At 41.2% G+C, this 24,463-nt stretch overlaps 3 protein-coding genes and 1 long non-coding RNA gene across 5 annotated transcripts; 2 read left to right on the top strand and 2 right to left on the bottom strand.

Moving 5' to 3' along the window:
- Nucleotides 1-1,687: 1,687 nt before the first annotated feature.
- LOC101769673 (oligoribonuclease) lies at nucleotides 1,688-8,296 on the top strand. The gene is made up of 9 exons (XM_004975184.4): nucleotides 1,688-1,887; nucleotides 1,970-2,107; nucleotides 2,719-2,829; nucleotides 3,833-3,909; nucleotides 4,477-4,558; nucleotides 4,657-4,712; nucleotides 5,151-5,237; nucleotides 6,071-6,161; nucleotides 7,627-8,296. Exons 2-9 carry the CDS (start codon nucleotides 1,990-1,992, stop codon nucleotides 7,740-7,742), a joined length of 738 nt encoding a protein of 245 aa, XP_004975241.1. The 5' UTR covers nucleotides 1,688-1,887; nucleotides 1,970-1,989; the 3' UTR covers nucleotides 7,743-8,296.
- A 271-nt stretch (nucleotides 8,297-8,567) lies between these two features.
- LOC101769269 (tyrosine--tRNA ligase, cytoplasmic) lies at nucleotides 8,568-10,589 on the bottom strand. Its single transcript, XM_004975183.4, has 3 exons — nucleotides 10,046-10,589; nucleotides 9,519-9,725; nucleotides 8,568-8,897 (listed from the first exon to the last, which is right to left on the bottom strand). The coding sequence occupies exons 1-3, from the start codon at nucleotides 10,493-10,495 to the stop codon at nucleotides 8,754-8,756; spliced, it is 801 nt and encodes a 266-aa protein (XP_004975240.1). The 5' UTR covers nucleotides 10,496-10,589; the 3' UTR covers nucleotides 8,568-8,753.
- A 568-nt stretch (nucleotides 10,590-11,157) lies between these two features.
- On the top strand, nucleotides 11,158-14,485 carry LOC101768851 (G-type lectin S-receptor-like serine/threonine-protein kinase SD2-5). Of its 2 annotated transcripts, none has more exons than XM_004975182.2 (2): nucleotides 11,158-11,623; nucleotides 11,736-14,485. In XM_004975182.2, exons 1-2 carry the CDS (start codon nucleotides 11,607-11,609, stop codon nucleotides 14,263-14,265), a joined length of 2,547 nt encoding a protein of 848 aa, XP_004975239.1. In that variant the 5' UTR covers nucleotides 11,158-11,606; the 3' UTR covers nucleotides 14,266-14,485. The 2 variants fall into 2 exon arrangements, with proteins under 2 accessions (XP_004975239.1, XP_022684439.1); XM_022828704.1 differs by having other exon boundaries at nucleotides 11,158-11,637.
- On the bottom strand, nucleotides 14,119-15,979 carry LOC111258012. Its single transcript, XR_002678643.1, has 3 exons — nucleotides 15,356-15,979; nucleotides 14,583-15,229; nucleotides 14,119-14,251 (listed from the first exon to the last, which is right to left on the bottom strand). It is a non-coding gene; the product is annotated as an uncharacterized LOC111258012 (long non-coding RNA).
- Between the last annotated feature and the right edge of the window lie 8,484 nt (nucleotides 15,980-24,463).

The following is a 24,463-nucleotide window of genomic DNA, read 5'->3' as shown; positions in this document are numbered from 1 at the left end:
TTTTCTTTCCTCAGCTCCATCTCCATCTCGTCTCGCCCCGCCCCACCCCGCATTGTCGCCGACCCACCCCGCTGCCGACCCGCCCCACCTCATTGCCGACCCGCCCCTTCTCTATCTTGTCCCGCCCCGCCCCACCTCGTCGCCGACCCGCCCCACCACCGCCTTCTGCTCCAGCGCCTCGACCTCTCCTCCGAGCCGCCGTCATAGCAGCAGCAGCAGCCCCCCTCACCGCGCCGCTCGCCTCGCTCGCCATCCCCTCCGGCGTCTCCCCCAGCCTCACCTCCACCGCCACCGAGGAGCCCAGATCCGGTGGGCTTGGGAAGCCGCCGCAAGAGAGCTCCTCCACTCCAAATCAGCCCCACCCACGCAACACCCCTCCTCCCCGCCAAATCTCGCCCGCCACCAAATCCGATCGGCATCCAAGGTTGAAGAAAAACCTGACATGTGGACCCCATATAACATAAACTCCATCCCACCATTCCAAAAGTTAGGTTAGCAAATAGTGTTAGTTTTTCAAAAGCCAACTTTCGGAAAGCTACTCTTCTAGGGACCAAAAGCCAAAAGCCAACTTTCTGAAAAGTTTGGAAAGCTAAAGCTCAAACAAATAGGACAGTCCAGAGCGAAAACCCTAGGTACTCCTATCTTGGCACAAGGCAAAAGCGAAGGCAAATCAGGCGAGGCAAAGGCACAGATGTTTCAGCTCAGGAAGCAGCACGACAATATTCGCTTCTTCCGATCCCCTAGCGTTGTGCCATATACTAGCTCAGCCCTCAAGATTCCTGGATCCACCACTACCCTTACCTTTATGGTTACACGCATACAAACTCTTATAAGCTTAGAAACTCGACCGATAAATTTTAAGATTGGCAAAGCCATTACATGCACTCGTTACCAGAGAAAAGGACTCTAGGTGAATGAATTCCACCGTAAAAACCTAACCACGTTCACTTGATTTATTTAATCCTCTCTTGTCCCATGTCTCTAAATCTATATATAACACACACTATGAATTTTACTCGGTTTGTTAATTTTTAGAAAGCATATAAGAACTTTAGAAAAAATCTCTAAGGTCCTAAATTTGTCAACTTCACTACACTTTACTAAAGAGTTAGCTCCACCAATTTATCAGGAAATTGCTGAAGCACCTACTTCCAACACCTACTTCCCAATACTAGTAGTTTATTGGGGAAATGGAGACTGATGGAGATGCTCTTAGCTATAGTTTTGGTGGAGTTGATGAGTTTGGGAGGGAGCCCGTAAAAATGACAATCGAGCAACACATGTCCACCATCCTTTTTCTAAAGGCACAAGTTCTTTCCCGCTCGATTGCTGTCCGCTGCGGAGAAGAAGCGGTAAAATCCGACGACGTAGAGATGACACACTAATCTCAAACATTTAAAAACATGTAATATTTTTTTTCAAAGATATACCGCTTGAGTCTAAAGCTACAAACTGAAATTTTTATAGATGATGCACAAGCACAACTGCTGTTTCTTTCTTTTGGAAGCACAAACTGATTTTAGTAGCTACCTCCTGCCATCTAGCTATCATACTGTATCGCATTTACCTGGTTTGATTATGATGAGACTCATCTGCCGTACTTTTCTTACACAGTAACTCGCGTGGTAGAGGTAAGGCCCAGTTTCTTTTATTTTTTTTCTTTGCCCGCTTGCGTGGGATGAGCGGGCCCGTGACGAAAATATCTGCATAGCGGGTGCTTGTCACGCCGGCTCAAGCCTACACAGCTCGCCGCCGCCGCCGCCAACCGCCCGCCCTCCCCCTCCGCCCCTCCCTTCCACGGAGGCAGGCAGCAGCGGCCGCCTCTGGAGGGCCCGGGCCGGAATCAGCGGTTGGCGGACCTCGTCGACAACGTCCTACTACCTGCCGGTAGGGAAATCAAGAAATGCTCTCCCCCATCTATTAATTCCACACCACCATCTCCGTCTGATTAATCTGCTCTTTCTGATAGTTCATCTCGATTCGGGATAAATGAGTAACCTCGCCAACATGTTTGCGGTCCTGAATCTGGACGCCGAGGACGACCGGGAGGAAGCGGAGAAGCCAACATCCAGCAAACCTGAAGCTGATGCTGCTCCCAGAAAGCCTGGTAAGAGCGCCCTTTCCCCCTTTCCCAGCCAGAGGATGATAGCATGCTCCTGACAAGGACTTTATCGAGCATAAGTACGTATAGCTTCGGGGACCTTGCTGCTCTTCATCAAGTTTCGCAATTTGTGAATGAAGTAGTCCATAATGTTACAGAATCCTGATCCTGATCGCTTCACTACATCTGTTTAGCTTCACCATTATTTCGTCAGCGATTAGTGTTTGCCTTAAGCCACCATCCTTCTGGTAGTGATAGGCTAAGCCTTGAGGAGAAATATAATCTGCTTATGAAGTTTGGTATAGAAATTTAATGTAACCAAACCAGTCAAAACAACATCGTCAAATCTGGTTTGAGTTTGAGGAGAATTAGCCGTAGTTATACCCTCACAACTAGTAGTCTCTATCCTGATATATTGGGTCAGTAATGGAATCATGAAAGTCCAAGTGACTCTGTCCTTTAGTTACTAAATAATTTAACAATGTAATACTCTAAATAAACTTCTGCTGTGTTCCACTTTAAATCAGAACTAAAAAGTGTAATTATTTCCTTCTTTTCTAAATGGACTTGCTTTACTGTTCGCTTGATTAGATTCAATAATCAATTCCACTTTTCAGAAAAAAGCAGCCAGAACAAAGAAATGATTGTAAATTATGATGGGGAAAACCTTGCTCCATCATCAAGTGATTACAGGATGCCATTGGTGTGGATAGACTTGGAAATGACTGGTGAGTTTTTCATCCCGTCTTTTATAAAACACATGTTGGCTGGAGGCTGGAGCTTATTTTAGCCGCTTGCTGTGCGGGTCTTGTCACTACTCCCCAAATTCCTGTGAAATGCTACAACACGGATATTCATTTTGTCTCTAATTCTTTATAGGAGAAGAATGATCATTCACCACAGTTGAAATTGTTTGATCCTTGTCAGAGTAGAAGATAATCCCTATTTGCGATGTTTGCAGTACACCTCATGTTTTTTCTTGAATTCAACTGCAAATGTACAAGATCAGAGAATGCTAATGGCATGTGTGCAATGTGCTTGCCTCTTAACAGTGTCAATTACATATTAATTTACTTCATTTCATTTGTGAGAAACTGAGAGTAAAACTGAGCATGTTGCATCCACATATGCTACCATTCTAAAGAAAAAGAAATGACACTTTAGCTGCTGCACTTCTACAACATAGTTGGTACAGAGTCATATTGTTACAATGTATGATATCTACTCTACCTAAACAATCCTCCCTCTGATTCCAAATGTAAGTTGTTTAGGACATTGGCAGTCAATAATATGACACTTTGACTTACAATTTTTTTGGGGTAAAAATATGCTATTTTAAATAGAGAAAGTTAGATACCATAAAAGTATCTAGTTCTATGAACACCATGTGTTGTCAATGCATGTAACTTTTTCTATATTAGTGGTTCAAGTTAAAGAACTTTGACTAAGTGACTAGAATCCTAAAACGACCTACATCTGGAATTGAAGGGAGTATACCAATTACTGATTTCCTTAGTAAGGTGGTATAATTAGCAAAGAAAACAGTTTTTTTTTTATGTTCCCATGTGGACCTTGGCTTGTGGGAATTCACTCATTGTTGCTGCTGCTGTTCTCTATATTGATTTAAAGATACGTCAAAACCATACTTATGCTGCTTCTTTGTAAGCTTCGATTTTACACTATGTTAAAATAATGACTAATGGGCCACAATACTGGTTTTTGATTGTTTAGGTTTGGACATCACTAAAGATCGCATACTGGAGATTGCTTGCATTATAACAGATGGTAAACTTACCAAACGAATAGAGGTTGCTATTGAAACGAAGTATTTCAGTTGGTTTGGATGTTATAATTTTTTTTTTTTTTGGGTGGCACTCAGAAACATCGTTTTGGTTGTATGTAGTTCTTGGTTTTAAGTTTTGGGGTGAGTACCTTAGGATATGATGTCTAATCTGTCTTTAATGCTGATTGGTTGAAGGAGCACAACCTGTAATCCTTAATCAGCAGTCTGATTTGTCTCCTTATCAGCATGCAGAATTATTGTTGACTCATAACAGCTTATACGAAACTAAGCTCATGGCCATTGAACTAGCTCAAACCAGTAAAATTAGATTTCCAGAAAGTCCATCAGGGCTCTATGATTGTTAAACTAATATTTTTCTTACAAAAAGTATTTGATTAAAAGTTTGTGAAAAGGAAAAAAAAGACAATTAGATTATGATGGAATACTATTTAATTTAAGCTATGTGTTTATTTATGGCTATGAATGTAGTGTTGCTTCATCATTTACTTGTTGCCAATCATATGGTTATCTTCTGTTGGCACCTCATCTCCAGGCATATCAACATAGCTAATGTGACATTGTTTTTTTGTAGGGTCCAGATTTGGTTATAAGACAGAGTAAGGAATGCTTGGATGGCATGAATGAATGGTGTCAAGTCCATCATGTGGCAAGTGGTAAATATCTTTCATTCTGAAAGTGGCATGTATATCTGTTGTAAAAATCCATCATGTGGCAAGTGGAATGCTTAAATATGTTGATGTTTCCAATTCAGGACTGGCGGAACAAGTACTAAAGAGTGAGATTTCTGAGCACGATGCAGAGAAACAAGTATGTTACTCTTATCTTTTTGTTAGCTCTATAGTCTGAATTCTCTGAAGGTCTCTATTATTAAATTAGCTTAAACATTAAAGCGTGTTTTGTTGTTTCTATTTTTCACACCATGTTGGTCACTTGAAATCTTTATTGTTTGCTTGGATTGCATGTTATATTGAGTACATTTTTATGTGCCAAAACCTATCCTGGTGCTTGTGCTTTCCTGTGCATATATGCCTGTATGTGCCTATGCAGGAACACTTTTGTGATGCTAATGGTTGTTCTACATTAGTATTTTGAATTTGTGATAATTGAAGGTCCTTTTGCTATTCTCTTTTTATGACCGTCAATATTATGTTCCTGAGAAATATCCTATGCGTGTTCTGATTTCTTCGGTGTTCAACTATCTAATGGTCATCTCCTAACAGGGTTCCTTGTGTTAACTATTTTCAGGTGTTAGAATTTATTAGGAAGTATATAGGTTCTGCAGCTCCATTGATAGCTGGGAATTCTGTCTATATGGATTTACTATTTTTGAAGGTTAGTAAGAGAACAGATTCGGTTATCTTTCTGCTGAATCTTAAATGACCTTATATGATTTGATTTGAGGCGTACTGCAATCCATGGGCACGTGTAAGCTGGGATTTTACTCTGCATTTGGCAGCCTATGTTAACTGTTCCGGTGATATCTGGATTGAGACAATATAGTGCTTTCCATTTTGATGTCATTTTATCAGAAAAGAATGAGGAAATGAAAATCATGCAAGATAAAACTGGGAAAAATAAATAAACATATGCTGAACATTTGAGTTGTCCTAACACTGTCTGATTTTCCATTGCTTGCATATTTATACATCATAAGTGTAGTGGATCTCATTCAGCCTGACTGCCTGAGCACTAATACCACTGTTCACTTAGTCATTCTTTTGAAGATATTTAAGTGTCTCCATTTGATATGCACAAAATTCTGTTGGTTTATTCAATGTCTCTTTGTCAATGAGAATATCAGAGTTTCTATACATGTATATAGCTTATTATTAAGTAGAAGGTGATTCAATTGAGAATATTGTGTACAAAAAATAACGTTTGACAGACAAAGGTGATCTTGTCCAGATAGTGAAATTGATAAAATTATTTGTCTGAGAAGGAATCCTGAAATACCTGACACACTGCCTATCCTGTTATAATGTAGGTCTCATTACAATGCATAGTTTTGTTAGAAAAAGTAGATAATTTTCCACTAGCTTATCCACTAGTCAGTTTCTTACTGTTAGTGCATCGGTATATCCTTTAGTACATAGGATTATAGAATAAGTAGCATCATTTATTTACCGTCCTTTTGCCTGACATTTCTCTCTTTTTTACCCTTCCAGAAGTATATGCCACAACTTGCAGGCATATTCTCTCATGTGATAGTTGATGTGAGCAGTATAACAGCTTTGTGCAGCCGCTGGTTCCCAAAAGGTAACTTTTCTCGTTACTAATACAATATTGCCGAGTTCTCGTTTGCTTCCTATGCTTATCTTTATCAGTCCTATTTCACTTTTGGATTCTTCGCCTAAACTTCCAATCAAGGCTAGCGTTGGTCTAGACTCTAGACTTGATAAGCATGCATGCTTCTTTCAGTAGTCTAGACTTGTTTTTGGGCAAAGTGAGTAAGGATTTCCTTGCCTGAAGGAGAACAAATTGGCTCTTCTCCACTAGAAAGGTTTTTACTTCCTTACATAATCCATTAGGCGATTTACACAATCCAAAAGGCAATAGCAAGGCTACGTAAGGTTGCTGTTTATTTTCTCTGTGGCATGCCAGATTTTGCAAACTGTTTAGTGCACTCCACCCATTTCAAGTCTACTGCTGTCCACAAGATATTAGCATAAAGTGTGCATAATGAAAATATGAAATCATGGGAAATTCAAATTCTGCCACAGGACACTCAAAATGTGTTAATTTTGCTGAAGCGAAGACACCAAAAAAACTAATCTTTTTCTGGACACTAGAAAAGTGTTCATATTTGATGCTAGACACGGAGCGAATGTCTAGCAAAGACCAATATTTTGGTACATCTGCTGGAGGATAAAACCATGTGTAGCAGCAAATATACACAAACTTATAGTTTCCAGCAGCAAAGATCAGTTTTTTTGGGTGCCTTTTAGCAAAATTGACACGTTTTAGGTGTCCAGTAGCGAGTCATATAGTTGAATAAGAATGTTTTATAAATGACTTGAACTTAGTTAAAAACGCTCACTAGTTTAAAATGCAGCGATCAATGTCCTGAAACAAGTCATAATTATCTTCAGCACTTTACTGCAATTTTACTGAAGTATCTTTTATTTGTTTATTTGCATTTAATTTAAGGATAATGTGGTAGCTTCTGGCTTTATATGCCAACTTTTTTTAAAGTAGTGGTTGGCTTTAGTTTGAAACACATCTTGCCCATTTGGAGAGTATAGGTGAGCCTTTGGAACATTGCCAAACAATTGGGTATGTAATATGATTTAGTATAGGTTGGAAGGTTTTCTCTGCTGCTGGGAACCAATGCTTAAATTGGGATGGGTGCTATGGAAGTAAAATAGGAAAAAAAGGAATGAATGGACCAAAAATTCATTGTCCTTTTAGAAGAATTCTGATGCATGAGTAGTATAGTACTGTTCATTAGAGGGTGAAATTGTTTCAAATTAGCATCTCATCTTCAGATCTGCTGCAACTCAATTTTCTACAACATGGTATGAATTGGTGAAGCATCATTGAATAGTGTTGTGATTATAGTACCGTATCCTCTGTTGTTAGCCTAGATAGATGTTGGTATTTTGCACCAAATGTCCAAGGGCATATACTCTTCAATATCATAACCAATAATTCAGTTTTGATTATTATACACAAACACAAAATTCCACATGACATGACGTTGCTGATGTTTGGCTGCATACAGAAAGGAAAGCTGCTCCAAGAAAGGAGAAAAACCATAGAGCGTTGGATGATATCAGAGAAAGCATCAAGGAGCTACAATACTACAAGGAGAACATTTTCAAGTCGCGAAGATCTTAGTAGCTTATGGTGGTGGACCATGAGAACGCATCCCCAGTTAATTATGTCAGAATCGGTGATTTGCTGAGTGTTAGTGCATCGGGAGCTGGTACAAAATTGTCGATAGTTCCATTCTAGGGCCAATTGGAAATTTTAGTTTGGTCCGTATGACATTGATGCACGTATTAAAAGACTATCTGGGACCAAAGATTGTCAATCTGACCATTGTGTAGCTGCATAATGCTGCGCTGGATGTAGGTTGTATCGTCTTGAGCGCTTACTGGTTCGGGATATGAGGCAAATATTGTTAAGGATTGTGGGTAGACCGGTGGATCAGTCACTGTCATCCGTTGTAGAGCCATGTCGCTCCAGCTATGTGATGGTCGGTACAGAAAGTTTGGATTTGTTCGCTGCGATGTCCATTGGAGAAAGAGCTTGTCTTGCTAGATAGCACAATTTACTGAATTTAGTCTAAATTTGATTACCATTTGGTTGACACCCAAATGATCAAAAGTTACACATTGGCAGCTAAATTGGCCATCTTGACTTTTGAATGCCTACGACTCTGTTTATCTTTTAAGTGACTCATTTTTTTGTTACCTTTTTTTTTTGGTGTGATTCGCTGGGCACAAACGCACAATTCTTTGATCCTACGATGGCGGCATTAAATTTTAGATTTAGCTCTACTCGCCTCGCCTCTAGAAGCTTGGAAGATGCTCTTGGTTTGTTGAGACGATAACCGAGTTATTCATCGCAGTTCACATAGACATGGTGCAACAGCAGCTCCGTAGCATAGCTGTCCTCGATCCTTCAGCAAAAAGGAATGCCTGATGATTACACCCAACAGAACGCAACTACCACATAGCTCCATTATAGAAAATGCTGAACATTCAAAATTCTGAATATGAGATCATCCTCAAAACTTGGAATTTGGAAACAAAATTCTTTGACAGTTGCTCTACTGGTGTAATTATTTTTAGGGATGGTACACAGCATAAGGTCCAGCGAAACAAAAAGGCCATCGATAAAGATTTATGACACTCTAGCACCCTGAAGTGATTTGCAGAAAACCGACCCTGCAGAGGTACGCATTGGATGCTCACCGAGAACTGCTACACAGTTATCCGTTGTTTTAAGATGTGGCTGCACAGATTCCCAAATCTTCTTCTTTTGTATCTGAACAAACCAAAATGATGCAATTAGCTGCATTGCACACAATTTATTCCAGCAGTAAGAATCCAATTTCTTAGGGTCTGTTTGGTAGAGCTCCATCTGATTCTAATTCTCAATAGGAGTTATTCTTTGAGAGAAGTGATTCTGTGACTCAAAGTGATTCTCTTTAATTCTCTAGCATAAACTCTTAAAATCAGGATGGAGAATCACATCACAGAATCAGGAGAAGCTACTTTTTTCAAGCTCCCGGTCTCTTAGTTCATTTCAGAGAATCACTTCACAGAATCAGCAGAGAATCACTTCTCTCTGAATCACTGTTTGATGGAGCTCCTGCTAGAATCAGAAGAGAATCAGCTCTGGGAGCTCTGCCAAACGCACCCTTAATAGAATTAATTCCACACAGTGAATATCTTCATGCTAACATTGTTATCTTCAAAGGAATTAATATAAAGTATATTAAGGGAGGGAGAGAAAGTGCCACCACAAACAGTTACTAGAACTATAGAACAGTTCAATAATGCACAAGGACGACCACATGAAATCAAGTGCAAGTATGCATATCTTGTAGAAGCATCAACGCAATTGCCCAGACAAACAACTTAAATCTGTGTTATCAAGAGATACCTGATTTGGCGATGCAGGTTCTGATTGACGATCCTTTTCTTCTTCTGAACCAAACCATACTCTTTCACCAGGAACAGATCCTTCCGGAGGGGTAAGCAGCTCGACATTCTCATGCGAAGCATCAGAAGCTGCCATGAGCATGCCATTTGACTTGATGCCACGCATGTTCCTTGGTTTGAGGTTAGCAAGAACAATCACACTGCTGTCCTGCACGGATCATATGCCGTGGCTTAAGCACCATGAAAAAAGTAATAATTACAAGTTACGTTATAACATTGATGTAACCAAGAAAAACTCTACATGCTCTAATTGCTAGAGCAAGTTAACTTGATCCCCAAATTCGACAAATGTTGAGGGATCAGTCTGAACTTGCGATAATCGAGTTCGAATCTAGCGTGAGCCGTCAGGATTTTTGGGCTAAGTTTTCCATCTCCCCTCTAATGTCCACTCTCAATAATAAGCAACATATATAACAATCAAGCATAAACAGATTCTGTGACGTGGAAGCATTTCGCATCGCATTGTACCTGGAGCTCTTCAATGGGGAGGAAGTTGACGAGGCCGCTGCAGATGGTGCGCGGCTCCGCCTCGCCTACGTCCACCTCCTCGACGTAGAGAGTGTCGGCCTCCGGGTGTCTCCACGCCTTCACCACCCGCCCCACACGGATGTCCAGCAGCCCCGCCAGCTCCTCCACGGTAGGCTCCGCCTTCTCGTCCCCGCCCGGCGCCGCCGGCTTCGCCTCCTCCGCCGCGGTCTGCGTGGGAGGCGGCGCTACGGCGGCGTCCGCCGGCGGAGGCGACGAGGAAGAGCAGCAGAGCGCGAGGTTCCGGGAGGATCTTGCGGCCGCCGACGGCGCCGGCGGGGGAACCAGGAACGAGACGGCGCCGGCGCGGGCCCTCACGGAGGTGAGCGTAGAGGGAGAGGATGGGAGCAGGCGGGCGCAGGAGGCGAACGCCATTCTCGCCGCGGCCAGCATCCCGGAGGCGCGGGTGGGTGCGGTTGGGGCGTCGGCCGCCGTTCTCCGCCGCAGAGAGCGCAGCGGCAGCAAATGGGGAGGAGAGATTTTCTATCGGATGGGTAGGGAGGGGAGGGAAGGATGGGCCTCAGCGCACGCAGCAGCACACAACACAAGGCCCAACTGGCCCGCTGTTTTTTTTTCGTGTTTCCGGTGGAAATTACTTGTAATTAACAAACCATAATTGTAATTAAGGAATATTTTATTGCTTACGGCATCGTGCTACATTCGTGACAGCGTAAAAGATAGCAACCTGTGGCGGGGGAAAATATGACTATAGGAGAATTTCAATGTGTTGCTTGCCAAGAAGAAGAATTGAGTCTGTTTCGACAAAAAAAGAGTCTATGTAACTCATTAGTCGCAGACTAAGAAAATGAGAGAGACTACAGTTGGAATCATGCTTTAGATTGTTGAAGCACTCTCCATAAACTACAAGTAAAACTATGCCTGGAATGTTTCTATTCCATTATCTAAGAAACATGTAAAACTTGGGCATAACACTAATTGTCCCGTAAAAAGAATTCAATGAACTATATAGTCCTCCATACAAGGATGCAATCCGTCAGATTTCTCATAGTTCCAACTGACTAGTATAGTATTTTCACATTTTTAAAATTTAAAAATGCACAATCAATTTTTTTTATCAACTTGTAACACTTGTCTTGATGTATACATGCAGATGCACAACTTGGACTAGTGTTACAGTAATGTGCTAATGGCCTAAAATATGTCCAAAACAGCGAGCGGAACGCCAAAAACTATATACACCGTACAGAAAACAATGGGTCAGCATCTCAGCGACCACCAAGAAACCATCAAGGAAGGAGTTGGTTGACGACGTTGACTCCACGTACAGCCACACCACCAAGTCTTCGGCCTGCACAGCCAGCCAGTGTTGCCTTTTTGAACTAGTCAAACCGATCCAGCTACCAAAACACCGCGTGGGCGTGCAATGTCGCTCAGCTTTTTGATTCGGAGAAGAGGCAGAGGAAGACGGAGACTGGTTGACTGCTAGCCCCAGCGGCCGGGCCAGGCACTTGCCAGCGGCAATTCCGGCGGCCACAGCCGCCCTATGGTGCCCGTGGTCAGGTGAGTTCTTCGCTGTAAGCTCATCTCTGCAACACCCAGCCCCCAGCTTCTTCTGGCCTCACGTCAAGATAACAACTCACTCTTACCTTCTCCATTTTCCTTTCAATTATAGCGGCTGTGCCATGGCTCCTTCCAATCTCCTCCTCTTCCTCCTGCTTGCAACTGCAACTCCGTTGATCACCGGGCAGCCTTTTGACTACCCGACGGCTAACCTCTCCACCCTGTGGACCAACAACAACACCTCCCTCGAGAACAGCGTCACCTATAACGACGGCTCAGTCGTGCGGGCCATTGTCCTCCGGTCACCGAAAACATTCTACGGCCCGTCCTTTGCCGCAGGGTTCTTCTGCGCCACTGCACCCTGCGATTCCGGCACTTTCCTCTTTGCCGTTTTCATCCTCTACACCAACAGCGGTGGCAAGATCACCATGCCAACCAATGGTCTTCCTCAGGTGGTTTGGTCCGCCAACCGACTCCACCCTGTGAAGCAGAATGCCACCGTCGAGCTTAGCGGGGATGGCAACCTGATCCTCCGTGATGCTGATGGCAGTCTTGTCTGGTCGAGCGGCACTGCAGGCAGGTCAATTGCTGGCATGGCGATCACAGAGCTTGGCAACCTGGTGCTGTCTGATCGGAAGAATGCAACAGTGTGGCAGTCGTTTGATCATCCGACTGATGCATTGGTCCCTGGTCAGTCACTGCGGGAAGGCATGAGGCTCACTGCAAATACATCTGCAACAAACTGGACTCAGAATCAGCTGTACATGACTGTTGAACCCAATGGATTGTATGCCTATGTTGAATCCACACCACCACAGCCCTACTTCTCACAATTGGTGAACAAAAACAAGACAGGAAACCATCCAACACAGATTACCTTTATGAATGGCAGCCTCAGCATCTTTGTAGAGTCCATGCAGACAAATTCAGATTCAGGCATCAGATTGCCACCAGCCAAGTCGACCCAGTACATGAGATTTGAATCTGACGGACACCTGAGGCTGTATGAATGGTCCGAATCAAAGTGGGCTGTGGTGGATGATGTCATCAAGATATTTCCTTACAATTACAACTGTGCTTTCCCAACTTTCTGTGGGGAGTACGGGGTATGCGGAGGAGCGCAATGCAGCTGTCCTTTTCAGAGTAACTCTACTTCAAGCTACTTCAAGCTTATCGATGGATGGAAGCCAAATGTTGGTTGCACGCCATTGACACCAATCTCCTGTCAAGAAATGCAACACCATGAGCTCTTGACACTAACTGATGTTTCATACTTTGATACAAGCCACACCATTGTAAATGCAGGAAACAGAGATGCCTGTAAGCAAGCATGCCTGAAAAACTGTTCCTGCAAAGCCGTGATGTTCAGGCATTATGGCGATAACGAGTCCTATGGCGACTGCCAGTGGGTGACGAAGGTCTTCTCCATGCAATCAATACAACCTCAGATTGTTCATTACAACTCCTCTGCTTACCTCAAGGTGCAGCTTAGCCCCTCCCCTCCTGCATCTGCTGCAAACGCAAAGAAGGTTATTATAGGCGCTACAATTGCAAGTATTATTGCTATTGTATTGATTGTCATTGCTGTGACTCTATATGTACGAAGGAGGGCGAAGTATCAAGAGATAGAAGAAGAATTTGATTTTGATCAATTACCGGGCATGCCAATGAGGTTTTCTTATGAAAAGTTGAGAGAATACACTGAAGACTTCAGTAAAAAGCTCGGAGAAGGTGGATTTGGATCAGTTTTTGAAGGAAAACTAGATGAGGAGAGGATTGCAGTAAAACGCTTGGAAAGCGCTAGACAAGGGAAGAAAGAATTCTTTGCAGAGGTTGAGACTATTGGTAGCATTGAGCACATTAATCTTGTCAGACTGGTAGGATTCTGTGCAGAGAAATCACATAGACTTCTAGTATATGAATATATGCCTAGAGGTTCCCTTGATCGGTGGATCTATTATCGCCATAATAATGCACCTCTTGATTGGGGTACCAGATGTAGGATCATTCTGGATATTGCCAAGGGGCTATGCTATCTTCATGAGGAGTGCCGGCGGAAAATTGCTCATTTGGACATCAAACCACAAAACATTCTCTTAGATGAGAACTTCAATGCTAAATTGGCTGATTTTGGACTATCCAAGCTAATAGATAGGGATCAAAGCAAGGTAATGACTGTGATGAGAGGCACACCTGGGTATCTGGCACCTGAATGGTTAACATCACAAATCACTGAAAAAGTTGATATCTACAGCTTTGGGGTCGTTGTAATGGAAGTGATATGTGGAAGAAAAAATATCGATAATTCTCAGCCTGAGGAAAGCATCCAGCTGATCAAGTTGTTACAAGAAAAGGCTCAAAACAACCAGCTGATTGATATGATTGACAAGCAAAGTGATGACATGGTTGTACACCAGGAGGAAGTTATTCAAATGATGAAGCTTGCAATGTGGTGCTTGCAAAATGATAGCAGTCGAAGACCTTTGATGTCAACGGTGGTCAAGGTACTGGAAGGTACAATGACTGTAGAAGCTTGCATAGATTACAGTTTCTTCAGTGCAGATCCAGTATTGTCTATTGAAGGTAAGAATTCAATATATTCAGCTCCACCACCAGCATCAGTCTTATCTGGTCCAAGATGAAATGTGTCGGTAATGAGCAGAAAAAAATCCATATTACACACTTGGGCTTTGTAATTGCTTTTTTACCTTATCTTATTTATAATTTGGATGTATGTTTTAGAGGACATCAGAAGAATAACTTTAATGCAAGATATATGTTACATTTTCCAGTGAAGCTGTAACTCTACAACTGGAAAACAAAGGCATTGAACGTTCCATTTTCTATAATTTCAGAAATTCACATATAAATTTGAACTTGCATGATAAGTAATCAGTGAAAAATAGTAATGCAAATATGCATTGTAGCTACCATGGTAAAAGTGTAGAACTGTACTTACATGAGCAGTATATTACTGTATCCAATAAATCTTCTCTAGGGAAGAAGTTGCCTCGTATAACTTGAGGTCCAGATTTCTTCCATAAGCACAATCTTTAGCATAACCGTAAAACAAATTATATTAGTCCCCAGTGGTAGTGTCAAACTGGCAATGACATTTTAGCATGTATGGCGCACTTGATTTTATTAGTTTCTGTTAGCAAGCACGCAAATGCAGCACTGGCAAAGCACCCCATTGGCCTATGGACTATCCAGCTTCCTCTGAGATGATCATCTAATTGGTGAATGAAGTCACTTCCTCAGAGCAAGGTACTTTATAACCATAATTTGTGCGTTTAGGTGGTCATCAGGTTGGGACCACTTAATCGTCCACAGAAATGCCAGAATGCCGAATCTTCATAGCTATAACAAATACTAGCAGACCAGATTGACACCTCGGTGATAATTCAAGGAGCCAGCAATCATAGAAATTTGGGCACCACCAGCAATTTGCGCAGAGGTCTGTTGGGGTTCAACGCAACACCGCAAAGCTAAGCCCAACAACCACGCTAGCCTGTGAATTCAACTTGGCAGTTTCAAGGCTCATCCTCGCATTGCTTGCTTAGTCACCCACCACAATGGAAAGCAAACGCCCGCTCAACCTGCAACCTGAAAAGTTCAAACAACTCCAATGAGGACTAACAAGCATTTCGTCGAACACCTTCCGGGCGGCGGTGCGTGGCTGGCACGGCGTGGTGCGTCACACATAGGTGGAAGAGAAACAGAGTAGCTGACCGGAGTGCTCTAGGCCGGAGGGAGCGTTGTTCGGCGGACCAACCCTGCAGCTGCAAGGGTCACCGGGACGTGGTGGCATGGTCGATTCGGGGGGTGGGTCGGCGGGGTGCCGGGGTTCTTGTTGGCCGCCGGTGTCTGCGGCTTGTCTCGATTGCATTTTCGGTTATTCCATAAGACGCCATCCTCGGTCAATACCATTTGATATCCTAATATACAGGGACAGAAATTAGTTAGTACTCTCCAAAATATCGGTCATTTTAAATTTTCTAAATATATAAATTTTGCTACATTTTGGAACAAAGGGAGTAACTACTAACTACACATAATAAAATGATTGTTAGATATCACACAACTCCTGTCGTTTAAAATTATAAATCATTTTACCTTTATCTTAAGTTAAACTTATTCAACTTTGACCAAGTAAAAAAAATGCACAAATATACACTCTAAAATATATATATATATATCTTGATAGTGCATTTATTAGATACTGTAGATATCAATTTATTTTTCTAGAAACTTGATACAAATTATAAAATCCAACCATCTAGATTCTACCTTACTATTCTAAGAGTATAGACACAATCAACTCTCCGCCACCTTATAATCCAGAGATCCCAAAACAGGTAGAGCCTAGCTATTTTCAGAACATGTTTGGGAGTGTTTTTGAGCATTCGGTTCCGGAACGAAAAATGATGCAAAACGGGTGAATTTCGGCACCTGTATATTGTTTCTCTACCAGCTTTCTTGCATGGAGATCCTTTAAAAAATTATATTTCCTGAGATTCTTTTTTTAACAGCTGGACTCTTATGCACCACACATAATTAAAAAACCCCAATATCCGGCATGCTAAATTGTGGCACATGTTTAATGCATTGTTTGTGTGGAAAAATGTGATATTCAGGCTTAGAACCAAATATGACAAACTTTAAACGTGTTAAACAGCCTTAAACTAGGTAGCAAACTGGCCCAAGCTAGGTCAGTCATACAAGAGGCTGAGAAAATTCATCAACAAATCGCCATATAGGGCATCTTATAGGTGACAGTTTTATTAAATTAGGTGGCACATATATCTTTGCTGACAAACATCATGTGCCAAAGTCCCATAATAGCGCTAGCCCCTCCTCCCCCAAATCATTTCAAGATGGTAGCTCCATCCCAAATACACCACAACATTTTGCGGGCGGGTTGAAAAAGGACCCGGTTCATTTCAGGTCGAAAATTCGTGCCAACGTTCATCCCATGGGCGTTGTCGGGTCAGCTGGCTCAGGCTGCCCATTCTTTTTTTTTTTATAAAAAATAAATTAAATTAATTGTTTGGGTGTTGGGGGTGGCTCGGGCTGGTCCAAATTTTTTCGGGCTTGGTTTTCGCTGACCACGCCCGGCCCGACAGTGAGCGTGGGCGGGCCAAAAACCCATCGCTCGGGCTAGGCCCGTGGGCTAGGCCGGGCTTAAAATTCTCAGTTCTAATCCCAAATCAGCTATCACACCCACATCCTGCCATGTTTTCCCCGCAAAATCATGCCCGTCTCAACTAGTTATAATGACCTTTGTGACGAGGTCAAGCACGCTGTGTGGATGTCGACCTCAGTGGAGGGCTGGAGGCGTCAAGCACAATGGGCAGCAAGGATTGGTCCACAGCTATGGTGGAAGCGCGTACTGCCGGCATGCTTGCACAAGCATGAAGAAGATAGATTGGACAAGCACTTGTTGCTCCTCCAAAATATGAGCCACTTCATACTGTTTCTGAGCAACAAGTAAGAACTCTTTGTTTTCTCACTGCTCTCACCATCACTTGTTTCCTGCTTCCTGAGAGCACCTGAGTTTGGTTGATTAATCTTGTCGTGGTACATTTTGTTAATTTCCTATCCAATTTAATGATTTAGTGAAAGAATACTAATCTATGGCATGACCTCGAGGTAAAATGTAGTGCCAATTTAGCAAAAGATGTAGTTACATAGAATGATAAAATGATAATGGTGTTACTTTAACATGTTCTTTCTTGAAACTGGTGTTACTTTAACATGTTCTTTCTTGAAACAATGTTGTAAGTTATGATCATTCATTAGGCGAATAAGCACAATTTCCTTTTTTTCTTGTTGCGATTATCGTAAGAGTTGAGAACACCTTTAAAGAAACACAAGATAAGGAGAGATAGGTATAGTAATATGTTAGAATTTGAAAGAATATGCTAGAATTTGAAAGTACAAGATACAAGTCTGAGATGTAATCCTTATATTACTAGGCTGAAATTGTTCAAGCAATCATGGCTTAACCAATACCAGATTGGCAGGAACCAAAGTCCGGTGTTGAAGTTGGTTCTGTAGTCAGCCTCCAAGAAGAGCTCAAGAGGCGTGTTTCCTTAGAAGAGCTACGAACTTGAGATTAGGGAATAAGGAGCAGCATAACTTCGACAACAAATTGTTGATTATCAGCAAACTTGGATACCCTAAAGACCAATTGTTGATCAACGGCAACAGTTGGATAATTTGAAGAAGCAGGCACAAGAATAATAAACAACACTGAAAATAAGTTTTATGAGATTCATAGTTTGGAAAAGTTGTATACTGATGCTAACCTTCAGTCAGGCTTCAATTCTATAACCCAAAAAGTTTCAAGCATATGCTCATATCATGCCTATAGCTTTATTCAGCTTGTTCTTTGCGTGTAGGAAGTTGTAATTTGTGATGAACAATATATGGTAGCATTTGGTTTGAGGAGATGGTATTTGATAATGACCAATACGAACTATATGCTTGGCTATCTATTTTTATTTGTATCTGTGTAATAGGACAATAAAATGCACTACCTATTGAAATGGGCTTCACCCAAAAATAATTTGTATGTAATATAAAGGATTACAATTTATTCACTTGGCCTACGTACAATTGGGCCCAAAATAGTTCTGCTAAACATAAATTGTGCCAAAAGGGCCCAACCCAAGATGGGGAAAGATAGGCTGGGCCAAACAAAAATTAAGCCTATAAATATTTTATGATGAAATAATTCGTCACAACTATCATGTTAGATTTTCTCATTCACAATATGATTAAAGATGATTAATTAGTGATGAGCATTATTCATCTTCTGAGAGTTAAAAAAATCATGGTTTGTGACAAATATTGCGTGATATATAATGCAAACGAATTCCACTAGTCAAGGGTATTCTTGTAGTGTAGTTACGCCTATCATGTATTTCTATTCGACGTCGATTTGATGATTAGTGCTCATTCTATTTTTTGTGACATGAACTCTCATGAAAGTAGCATTTTACCCTTGGCTCATCAGCAGTATTTTTGTGGCAGCATGCATGTATCTTCCCAGTTGCCTTTAATACAAGGATTCGAAAAAGTTAACTTTCGTTAAGGGTTATTGACAGCTAGGAAATTTTTCTGTGATGCACTTTCCCTGGTGTTGTTATGAAACAAGATCCTGTCGGTCGACAATTTCATGACGGTGGGACGTCATTGATCATTTTCGCGGCAGTTTTAGCTATTTTCTTGAGAGTTTTGAACTCCAACACATTTCTACTATCCTGCGGTTTTTGCAGTTGTGGATGAAGGCTTTGACGGCTACACCGGCCACCAACAATTGGGAATTTGGTCCATTAGTTCCCCCGGCCGCCAAGGTGAGCTTTGTGTCTCGATCGAGTTACACTCCTGAAAAAACGGTTTGCAGGGGCGGTTGAAATAGCATTTTCAGGGCGGGCGCGCTACCCGCTCCTGACTTTCGCAGCTACAAATAGTTGTTTGCATGAGCGGGTAAAAGGTCCGCCCTCATCACCCGCCCCTGCAAAATATTTTCACCTACCCTTGGAAATGTCGTTTTTGCCAAAATTTTATACCAATTTCGTGCTAAATTTTTAAAATTTGGTTCTCAATCAACCCATTCAGATCCAACACTCAAAGAACACTGTATATGCAATATAATATATATAACCAGTTCCTATATCAATAAGGAAAGAGTAGGGGTACATCCACGCCACAATACAATATAACCAGTTCTGACAAAAGTGCAAGAGTTCGTACATCATTACTTAAGGTCTTAGAGAGAACAAGTTCAAATCCATAAGAAAAGGGTAGGGGTACATCCATGCATGTTACATATTTCATACTACTCTAGCTCCCTTTCTTAAATATGGAACATAGTTAAGATCTCGAATCGTCCAGCCTAGAACTTCATAAAAAAAGTTAGAGCATGGATAAGTGCACTCTCCTTTGGTTCAGATGTACAGTCACATAAACTACCATAAATTTCGAACAATGGAGAGGTCAACTAATGTGTGAGATGAGCCTGGAACTTCCAATCTCTGGTGAATATCGGGTTTCCACCCATGTAAGTCAAATCCAACACATTCAAGACTTGAGCTAGAATCACACGAAAGTTCATTGCCACATTGGTAGTACCAAAGAGATCCTAAAAGATGATAATAACATGACAAAAGTTAAAAGATGTAACATAACTAAAGTTAAAAGAATGTTCCATACCATATCATGTTGATTAAGCCGACAAAGCCTCTCAGGAGTGACAATCACATTGCTTTATCCCTCCTCGAGCTGCTTTATTCGAAAATATGACAAGTCTGGCATAAAGTAACCATGATCTTTAAGCTGCTCTAGGCAGGCCTTCACGGCGGTCTTCTCAAAAGTTATCCTATTTGGTGCTATTTGACCCCATGCAGCAATTGAAACCATCAGGATGGCATCTCCTGGTGACATCGATGTGAAATCTGTTTCTCGAGCAGGTACATGAAAAGAGATATGTACACTTTGAAAATGAAGTTCACCAACAATCTCAGTTTGCACTAAAGGAGAAGTACCACCTATATCTTCGACAACATCTTTGAGCCATCTAATAAGATTGATAAGCTACATTGTATGTAAGTAAATTTAGAAATTATTCATGTGTAGTAAAAAATCAATTACAAGAAGGAAAGAATATTACTATGTTTGGAACTGATCCTTTGCTTTGATCGCCTTGTGGCAAGTCAAAGATGCTAGTAGGGAAGTGAATTCCTGGACGACGAGACACTAGCTCCTCAAACATGTAGTCTCCACGGCTGCCACCACCACGGCAGCCACCTCTACTTCCGCCGCCACCACGGCGAAAAGAACTTCTACTTGCCATAGTTAGCCCAAACTATCCAAATAAAATTGTAATAAGACACATTATTCCACCAAGTTCAATAGTAATTACACCGTAAAACATCATAATTCACGAAATGCTAAGAATAAAAAATTACCCAAAATAATGGAAGAAATTTACAATTGTTGGTTTAGATCACATGTACGTTGCGATAACTAATGAAAATATATTGTTGGAGTATAAGTAAATTGTCTACCTTTTCCTATCAGCTTAAGCTTTTGGGTTGAAATGATTGGTGCATGCAACTCAATATGGTATCAGGACCAAAGGTCTCGAGTTCGAATCCTGGCGGGCACGATTAAATAAAAAAATTGCAGCCCACTCCAATTTCCACATGCGGCCTAAGGGAGCCTGCACGTGAGGGGGAGTGTTGGAGTATAAGTGAATTGCCTACCTTTCCCTACCAGCTTAAGCTTTTGGGATGAACTAGTTGGTGCATGCAACTCAATACATATTTATTATCATATTGCAATTGCATGGAATAAAAATGGAGAAAGGTAACAATCTTAAATTTCTACCACAATCCCTATCATATAACATTTATATCATTGAGCAAAAAATGATATATATGATAACATTTATATCCTCAATGAATTTACTTGAAATAAAATGAAAAAAAAGAAAAATAAAAACCAACCGTCGGAGAGGAGGCGGCCCGGTGGGGAGGAGGTGGCGCTCGGGGAGGAGGCTGCCCGACCCTAGCGGTGGCGGCGGCATGGTGGGGCACCGCGGGAGGTGGGGAGGAGGCGCGACCCGTGCTGGGGCCTAGCGGTGGAGAGGCGGCGCAGGGAGAAGCCGCTACGGGAAAGGCGGCATGGGGGAGGGTAGGAGGCGCGGCGTTGCGGCTTGGCGGTGGAGGCAGCACGGGCAGGTGCTGCGGTGGTAGAGTTCGCGCGGGAAGGGAGCGGCACCAGAGCGGGGAAGGGAAGGGGAAATTTTGGCAGCCTGACAGCGTCCTGCGGGCTTCTCCAAAAATTTGGCCAAGTCCTCGTGGGAGTCACAATATATAGGGTGGTATTAGCACACCCGTCCCTGGAAATCATTTCTCCATTTTTGTTTTTTCTAAAATATATTTTTGAGCTCTGAAATGATCTTAAATGCAAAAGTTGTTAACTACAAAGTTTAATGTCTCATTGAGCTCTACAATTTTGGTATAAAGTTTGTATTCATCCGAGATGACATGAAAAGTTTGTATTCAAAAAATACATCCACTAAACACATTAACATGTACTCACACATATGCTCATTTATTTAAATATAATCATATACATTTAGACCTCGTTGAGTGTTACAATTTTCGTATAGTGCTTATCTATAACCGAAGTCCTTTGAAGAATTTAAAATTTGTAGATTTCAAAACTAGAGAATTTATAATAACATTTTCAAGTATTAAACAATCTCAAATGAAAAACATGCCAACTTCAAAAGTGTTAGGTAATTGATTTAGTTACATGATATAATTGATTCAAACTATATGAGGTAATTGATTCAAACTACATATTACATGAGATAAATTGACTCAAACTAGCTATATATTATGCTGTAATAATTCTTGATTATCCGTCCTTGCGTGCTCAGAGCATTTCATCTTTCTTTATGCTTCTTCTAAAATCATCATCTTTTGGGGTAGGTCTATGAAGAGATTCATTTCATTGTACTGATTATATTCTTATTTTTCAGAGACTACAATGTGTTTTGTCTTTTTTGCAGGATCAATAACATACATAACCTGGACGACCTGCGAAGCAAGTACCTAAGGGTCATCTTTGTAATCAACATTGTTGAAGTCAACAATTGTGAGCCTATAGCCGTCCACTTGGTTTTGGAAGCAACCAAGCTAAGATATATAGCAGATCATTGAAACTACCGTCGAACCAGCCGTGCTTAGCCTTTAAAATCAATAGCTCAAGTATGAAACGAAGCACGGTCCAGTATTTTGGACATCCCTTTGAACGCTCGTACACATGCTCCTCCGCTAATTTCTTCACCATCTCAAAGTTTGCTAACCCCTTTGCGCTTCCAATCAATAGTTCTGCTTGGTGTGACATAACAACTGGCTTAGGAAATCACTGTTGTCGTCAAGTTCGTCGTCACCACTACTATCATAACTACCATTGTCATCACCACCACCATCGCCTCCCTCGACAACACCATCATCACCATCGGAGCCACCACCATCATCATCCCCTCCACCCTCATCAAAAGAATCGTAAGCATCAAACATTTTTTCAAACTCGACATCTTCCATGATTTCGTCGAGCGGATTCTGAGGGGGTGCTTTCTCATCATGATATGTCCAGATCATGTAGTCTTCAATGAAACCTCAAACCATCACATGTGATCTTATTGTAGTTATCTCGTTAAATATTCACATGTTATTGCAGGTTTTGCATGGACAAGCCACCATCTTTATCTTCTCGACCATTGCATTATTCTCCATAGCTTTAATGAATTTGTTAAGTTCTCCATGGGAATAGGCATCTGTTCTTCGTCCTTGGTACATCATGTCCTACCCATCTCTCTGAACAGAAAAAAATTACACAAAATGAAAATATCATCCATGTTAACTTGTTTTATCCTAATAAAAACAATATATACATATAATTACACACATGTACTATTTCCTAATGAAAATATCATCCATGTTAACTTGATTAAAAATATCATAAATGTTAAACAAACAAGTACTAAATATATAATTACACATGTAGTATTTTCTAATAAACAAATGAAAATATAGAAATCTTGGAAAAAATGAAAAACAATTATTCATCATCCATGTCAACTTGTTTTGTCCCACAAAATCTTGGAAAAAATGAAAATTACATCATGCATGTGTCAATATAGGAAAAACAAATCTTCTTCTCTCTCCTCCATGGTTATCTAGTAAATTTATCATTCATGAATAAGGCTAAAACATCAAAGTTGAGTACAAATGATTATATAATCTTGTTCTCCTACCTAAATAACCTAACTTCATACAAAAGTTTGAGGTAAATGGAACTTCAAATGGCTAATCCAGACCTTGGAGATTTAGATCTGTCTAGAGGTATATGGAACTACATTTGAGCCTAAAACCTATGCAATAAGGTTCAAAAAGACAAGGAATTAGCATCAACTTACCTCTTATAAGCTCCAAATCCAAGGAAACAAAGTTGTGTTGACGCAAAAACTAGACTTCAGGCTTCTACGTTGAACAACATGGAGGACCTGGGAGATCTACTTAACTTCAGTGCAGGCTCCAAATTGGCTCGCGAGTGGTGCAAGGCGTGCTAGTCAATTTGACCTGAAAATTGATAAGGTAAACATTAAATTGTTGAGCTGATCAGTGACGAAGCCTTTCAAACTTATGGGTAGGTGTTCTTGGAATAAACACCACAACAGACAGGTATTCAATGTAATCCTGCAGTGTGAATAAATAAAGTATTAATGGCATGTGCCATCAGCTATATGAGCTGATGGGCTAAGATGAAGCAATGTAAAACAAAAGCCATAAAGGGAGCCCTTACTAACCATGCGCACATCAGATAGACTAATAGATCTAGTCAATGTCTTGATAAGTATAATTGAACTTAAACAAGGTAACATGAATGAGAGGGTATTGACATCAATCTATTAACCTAAAAGATTAGAACACAACAATAAGGACCTCTTGCCTACCACTTACAAGATGATTAAGCTAACAGATCTAATCAATATCATGATAAGTGTATTGAACTTAGACAAGGTAACACAAATGAGAGCACATTAACTTTGACCCATTAACTTAACAGATAGGCTTGCGACAGCAAGACCTCGTATGTGTACCTATCGGCTCAATGATGTCATCACGCTTTTGTAAGATATAGATGATACTCAGTCGATGCATCGGCTCTCGACAGTAGCGTTATGATGTTAAGCATTCGATGGCTAGCAATACGAGGGTGTTGACGGCTGCTAGCACACCAAGTTGTGAATCACAA

The sequence above is a fragment of the Setaria italica genome, chromosome VII (assembly GCF_000263155.2).
Source record: "Setaria italica strain Yugu1 chromosome VII, Setaria_italica_v2.0, whole genome shotgun sequence".
Lineage (NCBI taxonomy): Eukaryota > Viridiplantae > Streptophyta > Magnoliopsida > Poales > Poaceae > Setaria > Setaria italica.
This window is presented reverse-complemented; position numbering and strand designations above follow the sequence as displayed.